At 45.6% G+C, this 19,809-nt stretch overlaps 1 protein-coding gene across 1 annotated transcript in view; it reads left to right on the top strand.

The window, feature by feature from the left end:
- Positions 1–19,575, top strand: part of nox5 (NADPH oxidase, EF-hand calcium binding domain 5) — a 52,313-nt gene extending 32,738 nt beyond the window's left edge. The window contains exons 15-16 of the mRNA XM_034535312.1: positions 12,330–12,496; positions 19,326–19,575. Of these exons, the coding sequence (XP_034391203.1) occupies positions 12,330–12,496; positions 19,326–19,457 (299 nt within the window). The 3' untranslated portion in view covers positions 19,458–19,575. The remainder of the gene's footprint in view (positions 1–12,329; positions 12,497–19,325) is intronic.
- The last annotated feature ends 234 nt before the right edge of the window (positions 19,576–19,809 follow it).

Raw genomic sequence — 19,809 nt, forward strand, 5'->3', positions numbered from 1 at the left:
CCCAGACGAAGCGATCACTTTGAATGGACCAATCCAGACACAGCGACCCATTTTAATGGACCAATCCAGATGCAGCAACCCCTTTGAACGGACCAATCCAGATTTAGCAATCTCTTTGAATGTACCAATCCAGACGCAGCAACCCCTTGGAACGGACCAATCCAGAAGCAGCAACCCCTTGTAACGGACCAATCCAGAAGCAGCAACCCCTTGTAACGGACCAATCCAGAAGCAGCAACCTCTTGGAACGGACCAATCCAGATTTAGCAATCTCTTTGAATGTACCAATCCAGACGCAGCAACCCCTTGGAACGGACCAATCCAGAAGCAGCAACCCCTTGGAACGGACCAATCCAGAAGCAGCAACCCCTTGGAAAGGACCAATCCAGATGCAGCAATCTCTTTGAATAGACCAATCCAGACATAGCGACTCCTTTGAATGGACCAATCCAGACACAGCGACCCCTTGGAAGGGACCAATCCAGAAGCAGCAACCCCTTGAAACGGACCAATCCAGAAGCAGCAACCCCTTGGAACGGACCAATCCAGATGCAGCAATCTCTTTGAATGTACCAATCCAGACGCAGCAACCCCTTGGAACGGACCAATCCAGAAGCAGCAACCCCTTGAAACGGACCAATCCAGAAGCAGCAACCCCTTGGAACGGACCAATCCAGATGCAGCAAACTCTTTGAATGGACCAATCCAGACACAGTGACCCCTTGGAACAGACCAATCCAGATGCAGCACTCTCTTTGAATAGACCAATCAGACATAGCGACTCCTTTGAATGGACCAATCCAGACACAGCGACCCCTTTGAACGGACAAATTCAGACGCAGCAACCCCTTTGAATGGACCAATCCAGATGCTACGACCCCTTTGAATGGACCAATACAGACGCAGCGACCCCTTTGAATGGACCAATCCAGATGCTGCGACCCCTTTGAATGGACCAACCCAAACGCTGCGACCCCTTTGAATGGACCAATCCAGATGCTGCGACCCCTTTGCATGGACCAATCCAGACACAGCGACCCGTTTGAATGGACCAACCCAGACGAAGCGATCACTTTGAATGGACCAATCCAGACGCAGTGACACCTTTGAATGGACCAATACAGACACAGCGACCCCTTTGAATGGACCAATACAGACACAGCGACTTGTTTGAATGGACCAACCCAGACACAGCGACCCATTTTAATGGACCAAACCAGAGGCAGCGAGCCCTTTGAATGGACCAATCCAGATGCAGCAACCCCTTTACATGCATCAATCCACACGCAGCAACTCCTTTGAACAGACCAATGTAGACGCAGCGACCCCTTTTAATGGACCAATCCAGAGGCAGCAAGCTCATTGAACGGACCAAACCAGATGCAGCGATCCCTTTGAATGGACCAATCCACATGCAGCAACCCCTTCGAATGGACCAATCCAGATGCAGCAACTCCTTCGAACGGACCAATCCAGATGCAGCAACCCCTTTGAAATGGACCAATCCAGACACAACAACCCCTTTGAAATGGACCAATCCAGACGGAACAATCTCTTTGAATAGACCAACCCAGAAAAAGCGATCACTTTGAATGGACCAATCCAGACACAGCGACCCCTTTGAATGGACCAATCCAGACGCAGTAATCTCTTTGAAGAGACCAATCCAGATGCAGTGACCCCTTTGAATGGACCAATCCAGATGCAGCAATCTCTTTGAACAGACCACTCCAGACACAGCGACTCCTTTGAATGGACCAATCCAGACACAGCGACCCCTTTGAACGGACCAATTCAGACGCAGCGACCCCTTTGAATGGACCAATTCAGATGCTGCGACCCCTTTGAATGGACCAATACAGACGCAGCGACCCCTTCGAATGGACCAATCCAGACGCTGCGACCCCTTTGAATGGACCAATACAGACGCAGTGACCCCTTTGAATGGACCAATCCAAATGCTGCCATCCCTTTGAATGGACCAATCCAGATGCTGCGACCCCTTTGCATGGACCAATCCAGACACAACGACCCCTTTGACATGGACCAATCCAGACGCAACAATCTCTTTGAACAGACCAATCCAGACACAGCGACCCCTTTGAATGGACCAATACAGACACAGCGACTTGTTTGAATGGACCAACCCAGACACAGCGACCCATTTTAATGGACCAAACCAGAGGCAGCGAGCCCTTTGAATGGACCAATCCAGATGCAGCAACCCCTTTACATGCATCAATCCACACGCAGCAACTCCTTTGAACAGACCAATGTAGACGCAGCGACCCCTTTTAATGGACCAATCCAGAGGCAGCAAGCTCATTGAACGGACCAAACCAGATGCAGCGATCCCTTTGAATGGACCAATCCACATGCAGCAACCCCTTCGAATGGACCAATCCAGATGCAGCAACTCCTTCGAACGGACCAATCCAGATGCAGCAACCCCTTTGAAATGGACCAATCCAGACACAACAACCCCTTTGAAATGGACCAATCCAGACGGAACAATCTCTTTGAATAGACCAACCCAGACAAAGCGATCACTTTGAATGGACCAATCCAGACACAGCGACCCATTTTAATGGACCAATCCACACGCAGCAACCCCTTTGAACAGACCAATCTAGACGCGGCGACCCATTTTAATGGACCAAATCAAACGCAGCGATCCCTTTGAATGGACAAATCCACATGCAGCAACCTCTTCAAATGGACCAATCCAGATGCAGCAACCACTTCGAACGGACCAATCCAGATGCAGGAAGCTCATTGAACGGACCATTCCAGATACAGCGACCCCTTTGAATGGACCAATCCAGACACAATGACCCCTTTGACATGGACCAATCCAGACGCAACAATCTCTTTGAACGGACCAATCCAGACACAGTGACCCCTTTGAATGGACCAACCCAGACGAAGCGATCACTTTGAATGGACCAATCTAGACGCAGCAATCTCTTTGAACGGACCAATACAGACACAGCGACCCCTTTGAATGGAACAACCCAGACGAAGCGATCACTTTGAATGGACCAATCCAGACACAGTGACCCATTTTAATGGACCAAACCAGATGCAGCAACCCCTTTGAACGGACCAATCCAGATTTAGCAATCTCTTTGAATGTACCAATCCAGACGCAGCAACCCCTTGGAACGGACCAATCCAGAAGCAGCAACCCCTTGTAACGGACCAATCCAGAAGCAGCAACCCCTTGTAACGGACCAATCCAGAAGCAGCAACCTCTTGGAACGGACCAATCCAGATTTAGCAATCTCTTTGAATGTACCAATCCAGACGCAGCAACCCCTTGGAACGGACCAATCCAGAAGCAGCAACCCCTTGGAACGGACCAAACCAGAAGCAGCAACCCCTTGGAAAGGACCAATCCAGATGCAGCAATCTCTTTGAATAGACCAATCCAGACATAGCGACTCCTTTGAATGGACCAATCCAGACACAGCGACCCATTTTAATGGACCAATCCACACCCAGCAACCCCTTTGAACAGACCAATCTAGACGCAGCGACCCATTTTAATGGACCAAACCAAACGCGGCGATCCCTTTGAATGGACCAATCCACATGCAGCAACCCCTTCGAATGGACCAATCCAGATGCAGCAAACACTTCGAACGGACCAATCCAGATGCAGGAAGCTCATTGAACGGACCATTCCAGATACAGCGACCCCTTTGAATGGACCAATCCAGACACAATGACCCCTTTGACATGGACCAATCCAGACGCAACAATCTCTTTGAACGGACCAATCCAGACACAGTGACCCCTTTGAATGGACCAACCCAGACGAAGCGATCACTTTGAATGGACCAATCTAGACGCAGCAATCTCTTTGAACGGACCAATACAGACACAGCAACCCCTTTGAATGGAACAACCCAGACGAAGTGATCACTTTGAATGGACCAATCCAGACACAGCGACCCATTTGAATGGACCAATCCAGATGCAGCAACCCCTTTGAACGGACCAATCCAGATTTAGCAATCTCTTTGAATGTACCAATCCAGACGCAGCAACCCCTTGGAACGGACCAATCCAGAAGCAGCAACCCCTTGTAACGGACCAATCCAGAAGCAGCAACCTCTTGGAACGGACCAATCCAGATTTAGCAATCTCTTTGAATGTACCAATCCAGACGCAGCAACCCCTTGGAACGGACCAATCCAGAAGCAGCAACCCCTTGGAACGGACCAATCCAGAAGCAGCAACCCCTTGGAAAGGACCAATCCAGATGCAGCAATCTCTTTGAATAGACCAATCCAGACATAGCGACTCCTTTGAATGGACCAATCCAGACACAGCGACCCCTTGGAACGGACCAATCCAGAAGCAGCAACCCCTTGAAACGGACCAATCCAGAAGCAGCAACCCCTTGGAACGGACCAATCCAGATGCAGCAATCTCTTTGAATGTACCAATCCAGACGCAGCAACCCCTTGGAACGGACCAATCCAGAAGCAGCAACCCCTTGAAACGGACCAATCCAGAAGCAGCAACCCCTTGGAACGGACCAATCCAGATGCAGCAATCTCTTTGAATGGACCAATCCAGACGCAGTGACCCCTTGGAACAGACCAATCCAGATGCAGCACTCTCTTTGAATAGACCAATCCAGACATAGCGACTCCTTTGAATGGACCAATCCAGACACAGCGACCCCTTTGAATGGACCAATCCAGACGCAGTAATCTCTTTGAAGAGACCAATCCAGACACAGCGACTCCTTTGAATGGACCAATCCAGACACAGCGACCCCTTTGAACGGACCAATTCAGACGCAGCGACCCCTTTGAATGGACCAATTCAGATGCTGCGACCCCTTTGAACGGACCAATACAGACGCAGCGACCCCTTCGAATGGACCAATCCAGACGCTGCGACCCCTTTGAATGGACCAATACAGACGCAGTGACCCCTTTGAATGGACCAATCCAAATGCTGCCATCCCTTTGAATGGACCAATCCAGATGCTGCGACCCCTTTGCATGGACCAATCCAGACACAACGACCCCTTTGACATGGACCAATCCAGACGCAACAATCTCTTTGAACAGACCAATCCAGACACAGCGACCCCTTTGAATGGACCAATACAGACACAGCGACTTGTTTGAATGGACCAACCCAGACACAGCGACCCATTTTAATGGACCAAACCAGAGGCAGCGAGCCCTTTGAATGGACCAATCCAGATGCAGCAACCCCTTTACATGCATCAATCCACACGCAGCAACTCCTTTGAACAGACCAATGTAGACGCAGCGACCCCTTTTAATGGACCAATCCAGAGGCAGCAAGCTCATTGAACGGACCAAACCAGATGCAGCGATCCCTTTGAATGGACCAATCCACATGCAGCAACCCCTTCGAATGGACCAATCCAGATGCAGCAACTCCTTCGAACGGACCAATCCAGATGCAGCAACCCCTTTGAAATGGACCAATCCAGACACAACAACCCCTTTGAAATGGACCAATCCAGACGGAACAATCTCTTTGAATAGACCAACCCAGACAAAGCGATCACTTTGAATGGACCAATCCAGACACAGCGACCCATTTTAATGGACCAATCCACACGCAGCAACCCCTTTGAACAGACCAATCTAGACGCGGCGACCCATTTTAATGGACCAAATCAAACGCAGCGATCCCTTTGAATGGACAAATCCACATGCAGCAACCTCTTCAAATGGACCAATCCAGATGCAGCAACCACTTCGAACGGACCAATCCAGATGCAGGAAGCTCATTGAACGGACCATTCCAGATACAGCGACCCCTTTGAATGGACCAATCCAGACACAATGACCCCTTTGACATGGACCAATCCAGACGCAACAATCTCTTTGAACGGACCAATCCAGACACAGTGACCCCTTTGAATGGACCAACCCAGACGAAGCGATCACTTTGAATGGACCAATCTAGACGCAGCAATCTCTTTGAACGGACCAATACAGACACAGCGACCCCTTTGAATGGAACAACCCAGACGAAGCGATCACTTTGAATGGACCAATCCAGACACAGTGACCCATTTTAATGGACCAAACCAGATGCAGCAACCCCTTTGAACGGACCAATCCAGATTTAGCAATCTCTTTGAATGTACCAATCCAGACGCAGCAACCCCTTGGAACGGACCAATCCAGAAGCAGCAACCCCTTGTAACGGACCAATCCAGAAGCAGCAACCCCTTGTAACGGACCAATCCAGAAGCAGCAACCTCTTGGAACGGACCAATCCAGATTTAGCAATCTCTTTGAATGTACCAATCCAGACGCAGCAACCCCTTGGAACGGACCAATCCAGAAGCAGCAACCCCTTGGAACGGACCAAACCAGAAGCAGCAACCCCTTGGAAAGGACCAATCCAGATGCAGCAATCTCTTTGAATAGACCAATCCAGACATAGCGACTCCTTTGAATGGACCAATCCAGACACAGCGACCCATTTTAATGGACCAATCCACACCCAGCAACCCCTTTGAACAGACCAATCTAGACGCAGCGACCCATTTTAATGGACCAAACCAAACGCGGCGATCCCTTTGAATGGACCAATCCACATGCAGCAACCCCTTCGAATGGACCAATCCAGATGCAGCAAACACTTCGAACGGACCAATCCAGATGCAGGAAGCTCATTGAACGGACCATTCCAGATACAGCGACCCCTTTGAATGGACCAATCCAGACACAATGACCCCTTTGACATGGACCAATCCAGACGCAACAATCTCTTTGAACGGACCAATCCAGACACAGTGACCCCTTTGAATGGACCAACCCAGACGAAGCGATCACTTTGAATGGACCAATCTAGACGCAGCAATCTCTTTGAACGGACCAATACAGACACAGCAACCCCTTTGAATGGAACAACCCAGACGAAGTGATCACTTTGAATGGACCAATCCAGACACAGCGACCCATTTGAATGGACCAATCCAGATGCAGCAACCCCTTTGAACGGACCAATCCAGATTTAGCAATCTCTTTGAATGTACCAATCCAGACGCAGCAACCCCTTGGAACGGACCAATCCAGAAGCAGCAACCCCTTGTAACGGACCAATCCAGAAGCAGCAACCTCTTGGAACGGACCAATCCAGATTTAGCAATCTCTTTGAATGTACCAATCCAGACGCAGCAACCCCTTGGAACGGACCAATCCAGAAGCAGCAACCCCTTGGAACGGACCAATCCAGAAGCAGCAACCCCTTGGAAAGGACCAATCCAGATGCAGCAATCTCTTTGAATAGACCAATCCAGACATAGCGACTCCTTTGAATGGACCAATCCAGACACAGCGACCCCTTGGAACGGACCAATCCAGAAGCAGCAACCCCTTGAAACGGACCAATCCAGAAGCAGCAACCCCTTGGAACGGACCAATCCAGATGCAGCAATCTCTTTGAATGTACCAATCCAGACGCAGCAACCCCTTGGAACGGACCAATCCAGAAGCAGCAACCCCTTGAAACGGACCAATCCAGAAGCAGCAACCCCTTGGAACGGACCAATCCAGATGCAGCAATCTCTTTGAATGGACCAATCCAGACGCAGTGACCCCTTGGAACAGACCAATCCAGATGCAGCACTCTCTTTGAATAGACCAATCCAGACATAGCGACTCCTTTGAATGGACCAATCCAGACACAGCGACCCCTTTGAATGGACCAATCCAGACGCAGTAATCTCTTTGAAGAGACCAATCCAGACACAGCGACTCCTTTGAATGGACCAATCCAGACACAGCGACCCCTTTGAACGGACCAATTCAGACGCAGCGACCCCTTTGAATGGACCAATTCAGATGCTGCGACCCCTTTGAACGGACCAATACAGACGCAGCGACCCCTTCGAATGGACCAATCCAGACGCTGCGACCCCTTTGAATGGACCAATACAGACGCAGTGACCCCTTTGAATGGACCAATCCAAATGCTGCCATCCCTTTGAATGGACCAATCCAGATGCTGCGACCCCTTTGCATGGACCAATCCAGACACAACGACCCCTTTGACATGGACCAATCCAGACGCAACAATCTCTTTGAACAGACCAATCCAGACACAGCGACCCCTTTGAATGGACCAATACAGACACAGCGACTTGTTTGAATGGACCAACCCAGACACAGCGACCCATTTTAATGGACCAAACCAGAGGCAGCGAGCCCTTTGAATGGACCAATCCAGATGCAGCAACCCCTTTACATGCATCAATCCACACGCAGCAACTCCTTTGAACAGACCAATGTAGACGCAGCGACCCCTTTTAATGGACCAATCCAGAGGCAGCAAGCTCATTGAACGGACCAAACCAGATGCAGCGATCCCTTTGAATGGACCAATCCACATGCAGCAACCCCTTCGAATGGACCAATCCAGATGCAGCAACTCCTTCGAACGGACCAATCCAGATGCAGCAACCCCTTTGAAATGGACCAATCCAGACACAACAACCCCTTTGAAATGGACCAATCCAGACGGAACAATCTCTTTGAATAGACCAACCCAGACAAAGCGATCACTTTGAATGGACCAATCCAGACACAGCGACCCATTTTAATGGACCAATCCACACGCAGCAACCCCTTTGAACAGACCAATCTAGACGCAGCGACCCATTTTAATGGACCAAATCAAACGCAGCGATCCCTTTGAATGGACAAATCCACATGCAGCAACCTCTTCAAATGGACCAATCCAGATGCAGCAACCACTTCGAACGGACCAATCCAGATGCAGGAAGCTCATTGAACGGACCATTCCAGATACAGCGACCCCTGTGAATGGACCAATCCAGACACAATGACCCCTTTGACATGGACCAATCCAGACGCAACAATCTCTTTGAACGGACCAATCCAGACACAGTGACCCCTTTGAATGGACCAACCCAGACGAAGCGATCACTTTGAATGGACCAATCTAGACGCAGCGATCTCTTTGAACGGACCAATACAGACACAGCAACCCCTTTGAATGGAACAACCCAGACGAAGCGATCACTTTGAATGGACCAATCCAGACACAGCGACCCATTTTAATGGACCAATCCAGATGCAGCAACCCCTTTGAACGGACCAATCCAGATTTAGCAATCTCTTTGAATGTACCAATCCAGACGCAGCAACCCCTTGGAACGGACCAATCCAGAAGCAGCAACCCCTTGTAACGGACCAATCCAGAAGCAGCAACCCCTTGTAACGGACCAATCCAGAAGCAGCAACCTCTTGGAACGGACCAATCCAGATTTAGCAATCTCTTTGAATGTACCAATCCAGACGCAGCAACCCCTTGGAACGGACCAATCCAGAAGCAGCAACCCCTTGGAACGGACCAATCCAGAAGCAGCAACCCCTTGGAAAGGACCAATCCAGATGCAGCAATCTCTTTGAATAGACCAATCCAGACATAGCGACTCCTTTGAATGGACCAATCCAGACACAGCGACCCCTTGGAAGGGACCAATCCAGAAGCAGCAACCCCTTGAAACGGACCAATCCAGAAGCAGCAACCCCTTGAAACGGACCAATCCAGAAGCAGCAACCCCTTGGAACGGACCAATCCAGATGCAGCAACCCCTTGAAACGGACCAATCCAGAAGCAGCAACCCCTTGGAACGGACCAATCCAGATGCAGCAATCTCTTTGAATGTACCAATCCAGACGCAGCAACCCCTTGGAACGGACCAATCCAGAAGCAGCAACCCCTTGAAACGGACCAATCCAGAAGCAGCAACCCCTTGGAACGGACCAATCCAGATGCAGCAATCTCTTTGAATGGACCAATCCAGACGCAGTGACCCCTTGGAACAGACCAATCCAGATGCAGCACTCTCTTTGAATAGACCAATCCAGACATAGCGACTCCTTTGAATGGACCAATCCAGACACAGCGACCCCTTTGAACGGACAAATTCAGACGCAGCAACTCCTTTGAATGGACCAATCCAGATGCTACGACCCCTTTGAATGGACCAATACAGACGCAGCGACCCCTTTGAATGGACCAATCCAGATACTGCGACCCCTTTGAATGGACCAATACAGACGCAGCGACCCCTTTGAATGGACCAATCCAGATGCTGCCACCCCTTTGAATGGACCAATACAGACACAGCGACCCCTTTGAATGGACCAACCCAGACGAAGCGATCACTTTGAATGGACCAATCCAGACGCAGCAATCTCTTTGAACAGACCAATACAGACACAGCGACCCCTTTGAATGGACCAACCCAGACGAAGCGATCACTTTGAATGGACCAATCCAGACGCAGCAATCTCTTTGAACAGACCAATACAGACACAGCGACCCCTTTGAATGGAACAACCCAGACGAAGCGATCACTTTGAATGGACCAATCCAGACACAGCGACCCATTTTAATGGTCCAATCCAGATGCAGCAACCCCTTCGAACGGACCAATCCAGATGCAGGAAGCTCATTGAACGGGCCAATCCAGATACAGCTACCCCTTTTAATGGACCAAACACGGACGTTGGGGTGTTAGCTGAGACCGTCCAGAGGAAGAGAGATCATGGAGAATACGGTTCTGTCGAGGTAAATACTCAGCACGGTTTCCTTAGATTAGATTCAGAGCTTGTGTTGCAGAAGAAGCTTCAGAGGATCCAAGTGAATCTGGACTGGAACGGAGGAAAGCTGTCGTTCTCTGATCCCGACACCAACACACACAGACCCACGCTTTTTGCTAACAATCACCGATTGACTTAAGAATTTGGTACACGTGTCCACTTGGACCTGCTCTACAAAAAAGGCAATAGTCGCCATAAAATGCGCCTACTTAGATTTTCCGCCATTTTGAATTTTGTAAAAAACAATTTTTTTCCCTTTTCTCCTAAACGCTTGGTCCGATCTCTTGCGTTCAGAAGATATGGACCAATGAACCTTTTAGGGGTGCGGCCTCATATTTAAAGACACATAACTTCCAAATGACTAGGCCTATCTTCACCACATTGAGTCCCTTGACGTTACCTAATTTTTTCATAATATTTGAACATTAGGGGGCGCTGCAGTCAATCGCTCGATATCGCCATTTTTAGCATTTTTTCGCTTTTTTTCCCGCAAACTCCTCCTAGAGCTTGAACCCGATTCATTCCAAAATCGGGCTGTGTGTTCTAGAGACCTTACCAATGAAATGTTATCTAAGGATTTTGTGAGTAGGGTTTTATTTCAAAGAAAACGCAATTCGCCATGAAAATGTAAGTTGTTTTTACTCGGCCATACATTATCTAATCTGCTCCATATTTCTCATATGACATACTGACCCTGAAGACATCCATATGTTAATTTTGAATTTAGTCATAGCGCCACCCAGTGGCACATTTTTAACCGTTTCTTCACGTTTTGGGGAGTTGTAAAATAGCCAACTCTTCCCTAGAGATTAAACCCGATTCATTCCTAAGTCGGGCAGTGTGATCTTGACACCTTAGTAGTGAAAAGTTATCAAAGGATTTTAAAAATATAAAACTTTGTGCGTAGGCCGCAACGGCAAAGAACACCATTCGCCATGAAAATGGAAGTTGTTTTTACTTGGCCATACATTATGTAATCAACTCCATATTTCATGTCATGACACACTGCCCCTGAAGACATCCATATGATAATTTTGCATTCTAGTCATAGCGCCACCTAGTGGCAACATTAAGTTACATGTTTTCTACTTTTATGCCCTTATCCTCACAGATTAATCAGATCCCTCTCAGAATGTGTCAGAATAGACTTAAGACCTTGATAATGCTTCATCGTGAAGATTGTATGGACTCGTTGAAGGGCGGCGAGTTGGAGCATCGGAGAAGTTTGATCCTTCGCCGTGAACGAATAAACCAATGTAACATGCTCGAAACTTAGCACACATATTTAAAGTCAAATATGTAATTACTTGATATGATTTTACTGCTTCAGAATGGCAATATGACTCAATAGCGCCCCCTACAAACATTAATTTAAGCAGCCCCAGCGCTACGTTTCATCTACATTAATGAAACTTGGTAGGCATATGTAAAACATGTAAACTGAAAAGAAAGTCTCTTGGGACCATGCTCTAAACGGTACCGGAAGTCAGTTTGTGTGATTTCTCCAGTAATTCTTGTGTATTTCTTGCCACTACACGTTATTGAACTCCTGATGAAGGGAATTGATCAGATCCCCTTCAAATGTATTATGTAGATGCATGTTGTCTATTGTTGTCTATTATGTTGATCCCGATCCCGATCTCGATCAGACAGAAACCTTGTTGACCCTCTGCCGTCTGTCAGGCCGCTTCCTGGAGATGCACATGTACATGACGTCAGCGCTCAGCAAGAACGACATGAAGGCCATCGGCCTGCAGATGGCGCTCGACCTGCTTGCCAAGAAGGAGAAGAAGGACTCCATCACTGGACTGAGGACCAGAACCCAACCGGGACGCCCCGAGTGGGGCAAGGTGAGGACACACTGACCATGTATATGTACATGGCATCAGCCATCTTTTATGGGGTGGTATTCTGGAGCAGCAGCATCTCCACAGCTGACAGGAAGAGACTGAACTAAAGAAAGCCAGCAGTGTGCAGGTGTCCACTGGGTACGGTGGAGGTGGTGCGAGACAGGCACGGTTTAACTGAGGATTACATTAAACCTGTTCCAGACAGTTTAACTGAGGCTTACATTAAACCTGTTCCAGACACAGTTTGACTGAGGCTTACATTAAACCTGTTCCAGACAGTTTAACTGAGGTTTACATTAAACCTGTTCCAGACAGTTTAACTGAGGTTTACATTAAACCTGTTCCAGACACAGTTTAACTGAGGCATACATTAAACCTGTTCCAGACACAGTTTAACTGAGGTTTACATTAAACCTGTTCCAGACACAGTTTAACTGAGGCTTACCTTAAACCTGTTCAAGACACAGTTTAACTGAGGCTTACATTAAACCTGTCCCAGACACAGTTTAACTGAGGCTTACATTAAACCTGTTCCAGACACAGTTTAACTGAGGCTTACCTTAAACCTGTTCCAGACACAGTTTAACTGAGGCTTACATTAAACCTGTCCCAGACACGGTTTAACTGAGGCTTACCTTAAACCTGTTCCAGACACAGTTTAACTGAGGCTTACCTTAAACCTGTTCCAGACACAGTTTAACTGAGGCTTACCTTAAACCAGTTCCAGACACAGTTTAACTGAGGCTTACATTAAACCTGTTCCAGACACGGTTTAACTGAGGTTTACATTAAACCTGTTCCAGACACAGTTTAACTGAGGTTTACATTAAATCTGTTCCAGACACGGTTTAACGGAAGTTTACATTAAACCTGTTCCAGACAGTTTAACTGAGGCTTACCTTAAACCTGTTCCAGACACGGTTTAACTGAGGCTTACCTTAAACCTGTTCCAGACACGGTTTAACTGAGGCTTACCTTAAACCTGTTCCAGACAGTTTAACTGAGGTTTACATTAAACCTGTTCCAGACAGTTTAACTGAGGCTTACATTAAACCTGTTCCAGACACAGTTTAACTGAGGCTTACCTTAAACCTGTTCCAGACACGGTTTAACTGAGGCTTACCTTAAACCTGTTCCAGACACAGTTTAACTGAGGCTTACCTTAAACCTGTTCCAGACACAGTTTAACTGAGGCTTACCTTAAACCTGTTCCAGACACAGTTTAACTGAGGCTTACATTAAACCTGTTCCAGACAGTTTAACTGAGGTTTACATTAAACCTGTTCCAGACAGTTTAACTGAGGCTTACATTAAACCTGTTTCAGACACAGTTTAACTGAGGCTTACCTTAAACCTGTTCCAGACACGGTTTAACTGAGGCTTACCTTAAACCTGTTCCAGACACAGTTTAACTGAGGCTTACCTTAAACCTGTTCCAGACACGGTTTAACTGAGGTTTACATTAAACCTGTTCCAGACGGTTTAACTGAGGTTTACATTAAACCTGTTCCAGACAGTTTAACTGAGGCTTACCTTAAACCTGTTCCAGACACAGTTTAACTGAGGCTTACCTTAAACCTGTTCCAGACACAGTTTAACTGAGGCTTACCTTAAACCTGTTCCAGACAGTTTAACTGAGGCTTACCTTAAACCTGTTCCAGACACAGTTTAACTGAGGCTTACATTAAACCTGTTCCAGACACAGTTTAACTGAGGCTTACATTAAACCTGTTACAGACACAGTTTAACTGAGGCTTACATTAAACCTGTTACAGACACAGTTTAACTGAGGCTTACCTTAAACCTGTTCCAGACAGTTTAACTGAGGCTTACCTTAAACCTGTTCCAGACACAGTTTAACTGAGGCTTACCTTAAACCTGTTCCAGACACGGTTTAACTGAGGCTTACCTTAAACCTGTTCCAGACAGTTAGGCTTACATTAAACCTGTTCCAGACACAGTTTAACTGAGGCTTACCTTAAACCTGTTCCAGACACAGTTTAACTGAGGCTTACATTAAACCTGTTCCAGACACGGTTTAACTGAGGCTTACCTTAAACCTGTTCCAGACAGTTAGGCTTACCTTAAACCTGTTCCAGACACAGTTTAACTGAGGCTTACCTTAAACCTGTTCCAGACACGGTTTAACTGAGGCTTACATTAAACCTGTTCCAGACAGTTTAACTGAGGTTTACATTAAACCTGTTCCAGACAGTTTAACTGAGGTTTACATTAAACCTGTTCCAGACAGTTTAACTGAGGCTTACCTTAAACCTGTTCCAGACAGTTTAACTGAGGCTTACATTAAACCTGTTCCAGACACAGTTTAACTGAGGCTTACATTAAACCTGTTCCAGACACAGTTTAACTGAGGCTTACATTAAACCTGTTCCAGACACAGTTTAACTGAGGCTTACATTAAACCTGTTACAGACACAGTTTAACTGAGGCTTACATTAAACCTGTTCCAGACACAGTTTAACTGAGGCTTACATTAAACCTGTTCCAGACACAGTTTAACTGAGGCTTACATTAAACCTGTTCCAGACACAGTTTAACTGAGGCTTACATTAAACCTGTTACAGACACAGTTTAACTGAGGCTTACATTAAACCTGTTCCAGACACAGTTTAACTGAGGCTTACCTTAAACCTGTTCCAGACAGTTTAACTGAGGCTTACCTTAAACCTGTTCCAGACACAGTTTAACTGAGGCTTACCTTAAACCTGTTCCAGACACGGTTTAACTGAGGCTTACCTTAAACCTGTTCCAGACAGTTAGGCTTACATTAAACCTGTTCCAGACACAGTTTAACTGAGGCTTACCTTAAACCTGTTCCAGACACAGTTTAACTGAGGCTTACATTAAACCTGTTCCAGACACGGTTTAACTGAGGCTTACCTTAAACCTGTTCCAGACAGTTAGGCTTACCTTAAACCTGTTCCAGACACAGTTTAACTGAGGCTTACCTTAAACCTGTTCCAGACACGGTTTAACTGAGGCTTACATTAAACCTGTTCCAGACAGTTTAACTGAGGTTTACATTAAACCTGTTCCAGACAGTTTAACTGAGGTTTACATTAAACCTGTTCCAGACAGTTTAACTGAGGCTTACCTTAAACCTGTTCCAGACAGTTTAACTGAGGCTTACATTAAACCTGTTCCAGACACAGTTTAACTGAGGCTTACCTTAAACCTGTTCCAGACACGGTTTAACTGAGGCTTACCTTAAACCTGTTCCAGACACAGTTTAACTGAGGCTTACCTTAAACCTGTTCCAGACACGGTTTAACTGAGGTTTACATTAAACCTGTTCCAGACAGTTTAACTGAGGCTTACATTAAACCTGTTCCAGACACAGTTTAACTGAGGCTTACATTAAACCTGTTCCAGACACAGTTTAACTGAGGCTTACATTAAACCTGTTCCAGACACAGTTTAACTGAGGCTTACATTAAACCTGTTACAGACACAGTTTAACTGAGGCTTACATTAAACCTGTTCCAGACACAGTTCAACTGAGGCTTACATTAAACCTGTTCCAGACACAGTTTAACTGAGGCTTACATTAAACCTGTTCCAGACACAGTTTAACTGAGGCTTACCTTAAACCTGTTCCAGACACAGTTTAACTGAGGCTTACATTAAACCTGTTCCAGACACAGTTTAACTGAGGCTTACATTAAACCTGTTCCAGACACAGTTTAACTGAGGCTTACCTTAAACCTGTTCCAGACAGTTTAACTGAGGCTTACCTTAAACCTGTTCCAGACACAGTTTAACTGAGGCTTACCTTAAACCTGTTCCAGACAGTTTAACTGAGGCTTACATTAAACCTGTTCCAGACACAGTTTAACTGAGGCTTACCTTAAACCTGTTCCAGACACGGTTTAACTGAGGCTTACCTTAAACCTGTTCCAGACACAGTTTAACTGAGGCTTACCTTAAACCTGTTCCAGACACGGTTTAACTGAGGTTTACATTAAACCTGTTCCAGACAGTTTAACTGAGGCTTACATTAAACCTGTTCCAGACACAGTTTAACTGAGGCTTACATTAAACCTGTTCCAGACAGTTTAACTGAGGTTTACATTAAACCTGTTCCAGACAGTTTAACTGAGGTTTACATTAAACCTGTTCCAGACACAGTTTAACTGAGGCTTACATTAAACCTGTTCCAGACAGTTTAACTGAGGCTTACATTAAACCTGTTCCAGACACAGTTTAACTGAGGCTTACATTAAACCTGTTCCAGACACAGTTTAACTGAGGCTTACATTAAACCTGTTCCAGACACAGTTTAACTGAGGCTTACATTAAACCTGTTACAGACACAGTTTAACTGAGGCTTACATTAAACCTGTTCCAGACACAGTTTAACTGAGGCTTACATTAAACCTGTTCCAGACACAGTTTAACTGAGGCTTACATTAAACCTGTTCCAGACACAGTTTAACTGAGGCTTACATTAAACCTGTTACAGACACAGTTTAACTGAGGCTTACATTAAACCTGTTCCAGACACAGTTTAACTGAGGCTTACCTTAAACCTGTTCCAGACAGTTTAACTGAGGCTTACCTTAAACCTGTTCCAGACACAGTTTAACTGAGGCTTACCTTAAACCTGTTCCAGACACGGTTTAACTGAGGCTTACCTTAAACCTGTTCCAGACAGTTAGGCTTACATTAAACCTGTTCCAGACACAGTTTAACTGAGGCTTACCTTAAACCTGTTCCAGACACAGTTTAACTGAGGCTTACATTAAACCTGTTCCAGACACGGTTTAACTGAGGCTTACCTTAAACCTGTTCCAGACAGTTAGGCTTACCTTAAACCTGTTCCAGACACAGTTTAACTGAGGCTTACCTTAAACCTGTTCCAGACACGGTTTAACTGAGGCTTACATTAAACCTGTTCCAGACAGTTTAACTGAGGTTTACATTAAACCTGTTCCAGACAGTTTAACTGAGGTTTACATTAAACCTGTTCCAGACAGTTTAACTGAGGCTTACCTTAAACCTGTTCCAGACAGTTTAACTGAGGCTTACATTAAACCTGTTCCAGACACAGTTTAACTGAGGCTTACCTTAAACCTGTTCCAGACACGGTTTAACTGAGGCTTACCTTAAACCTGTTCCAGACACAGTTTAACTGAGGCTTACCTTAAACCTGTTCCAGACACGGTTTAACTGAGGTTTACATTAAACCTGTTCCAGACAGTTTAACTGAGGCTTACATTAAACCTGTTCCAGACACAGTTTAACTGAGGCTTACATTAAACCTGTTCCAGACACAGTTTAACTGAGGCTTACATTAAACCTGTTCCAGACACAGTTTAACTGAGGCTTACATTAAACCTGTTACAGACACAGTTTAACTGAGGCTTACATTAAACCTGTTCCAGACACAGTTTAACTGAGGCTTACATTAAACCTGTTCCAGACACAGTTTAACTGAGGCTTACATTAAACCTGTTCCAGACACAGTTTAACTGAGGCTTACCTTAAACCTGTTCCAGACACAGTTTAACTGAGGCTTACATTAAACCTGTTCCAGACACAGTTTAACTGAGGCTTACATTAAACCTGTTCCAGACACAGTTTAACTGAGGCTTACCTTAAACCTGTTCCAGACAGTTTAACTGAGGCTTACCTTAAACCTGTTCCAGACACAGTTTAACTGAGGCTTACCTTAAACCTGTTCCAGACAGTTTAACTGAGGCTACATTAAACCTGTTCCAGACACAGTTTAACTGAGGCTTACCTTAAACCTGTTCCAGACACGGTTTAACTGAGGCTTACCTTAAACCTGTTCCAGACACAGTTTAACTGAGGCTTACCTTAAACCTGTTCCAGACACGGTTTAACTGAGGTTTACATTAAACCTGTTCCAGACAGTTTAACTGAGGCTTACATTAAACCTGTTCCAGACACAGTTTAACTGAGGCTTACATTAAACCTGTTCCAGACAGTTTAACTGAGGTTTACATTAAACCTGTTCCAGACAGTTTAACTGAGGTTTACATTAAACCTGTTCCAGACACAGTTTAACTGAGGCTTACATTAAACCTGTTCCAGACACAGTTTAACTGAGGCTTACATTAAACCTGTTACAGACACAGTTTAACTGAGGCTTACATTAAACCTGTTCCAGACAGTTTAACTGAGGCTTACCTTAAACCTGTTCCAGACACAGTTTAACTGAGGCTTACATTAAACCTGTTCCAGACACAGTTTAACTGAGGCTTACATTAAACCTGTTCCAGACACAGTTTAACTGAGGCTTACCTTAAACCTGTTCCAGACACAGTTTAACTGAGGCTTACATTAAACCTGTTCCAGACACAGTTTAACTGAGGCTTACCTTAAACCTGTTCCAGACACAGTTTAACTGAGGCTTACATTAAACCTGTTCCAGACACAGTTTAACTGAGGCTTACATTAAACCTGTTCCAGACAGTTTAACTGAGGCTTACCTTAAACCTGTTCCAGACACAGTTTAACTGAGGCTTACATTAAACCTGTTCCAGACACAGTTTAACTGAGGCTTACATTAAACCTGTTCCAGACAGTTTAACTGAGGCTTACATTAAACCTGTTCCAGACACAGTTTAACTGAGGCTTACATTAAACCTGTTCCAGACAGTTTAACTGAGGCTTACATTAAACCTGTTCCAGACACAGTTTAACTGAGGCTTACATTAAACCTGTTCCAGACACGGTTTAACTGAGGCTTACCTTAAACACTACTAGTGTACTAAAGGTACACTACTACAGCGAATACTTTCTATTACTCAATGAATAGAATGTACACACATGATGCTTTCAGGTGTTCCAGAAGATGTCGGAGGAGAACAAAGGGAAAGTCCACGTGTTCTACTGCGGCTCCACGGCGCTGGCTAAAGTCATCAAAGCCCAGTGTGAAGTCTTCAGCTTCAACTTCTACAAGGAGAACTTCTGAGTGTGTGTGTGTGTGTGTGTGTGTGTGTGTGTGTGTGCGTATGCGTGTGTGTGTTTCCTGCCTGTACTGCTGTGGTTTTAATTGTTACACATTGTTGGTATTAAGTTCCCGTTTTGATGTTGTGGTGAATATATGTATAAATATATAGTTATATTTATATATATCTTTAATTAACATCACCTGAACTATATATATATATATATATATATATATATATATATACATTTATTTATATATATATATATATATATATATTTATATATATATATATATACATATGTATATATAGTTTAGGTGATGTTAATTAAATGTTATTGAACTTTCCTGTCCGCTGAGTAATTTCCTACACTTC

The sequence above is a fragment of the Cyclopterus lumpus genome, chromosome 6 (genome assembly GCF_009769545.1).
Source record: "Cyclopterus lumpus isolate fCycLum1 chromosome 6, fCycLum1.pri, whole genome shotgun sequence".
NCBI classification, from domain to species: Eukaryota; Metazoa; Chordata; class Actinopteri; order Perciformes; family Cyclopteridae; genus Cyclopterus; species Cyclopterus lumpus.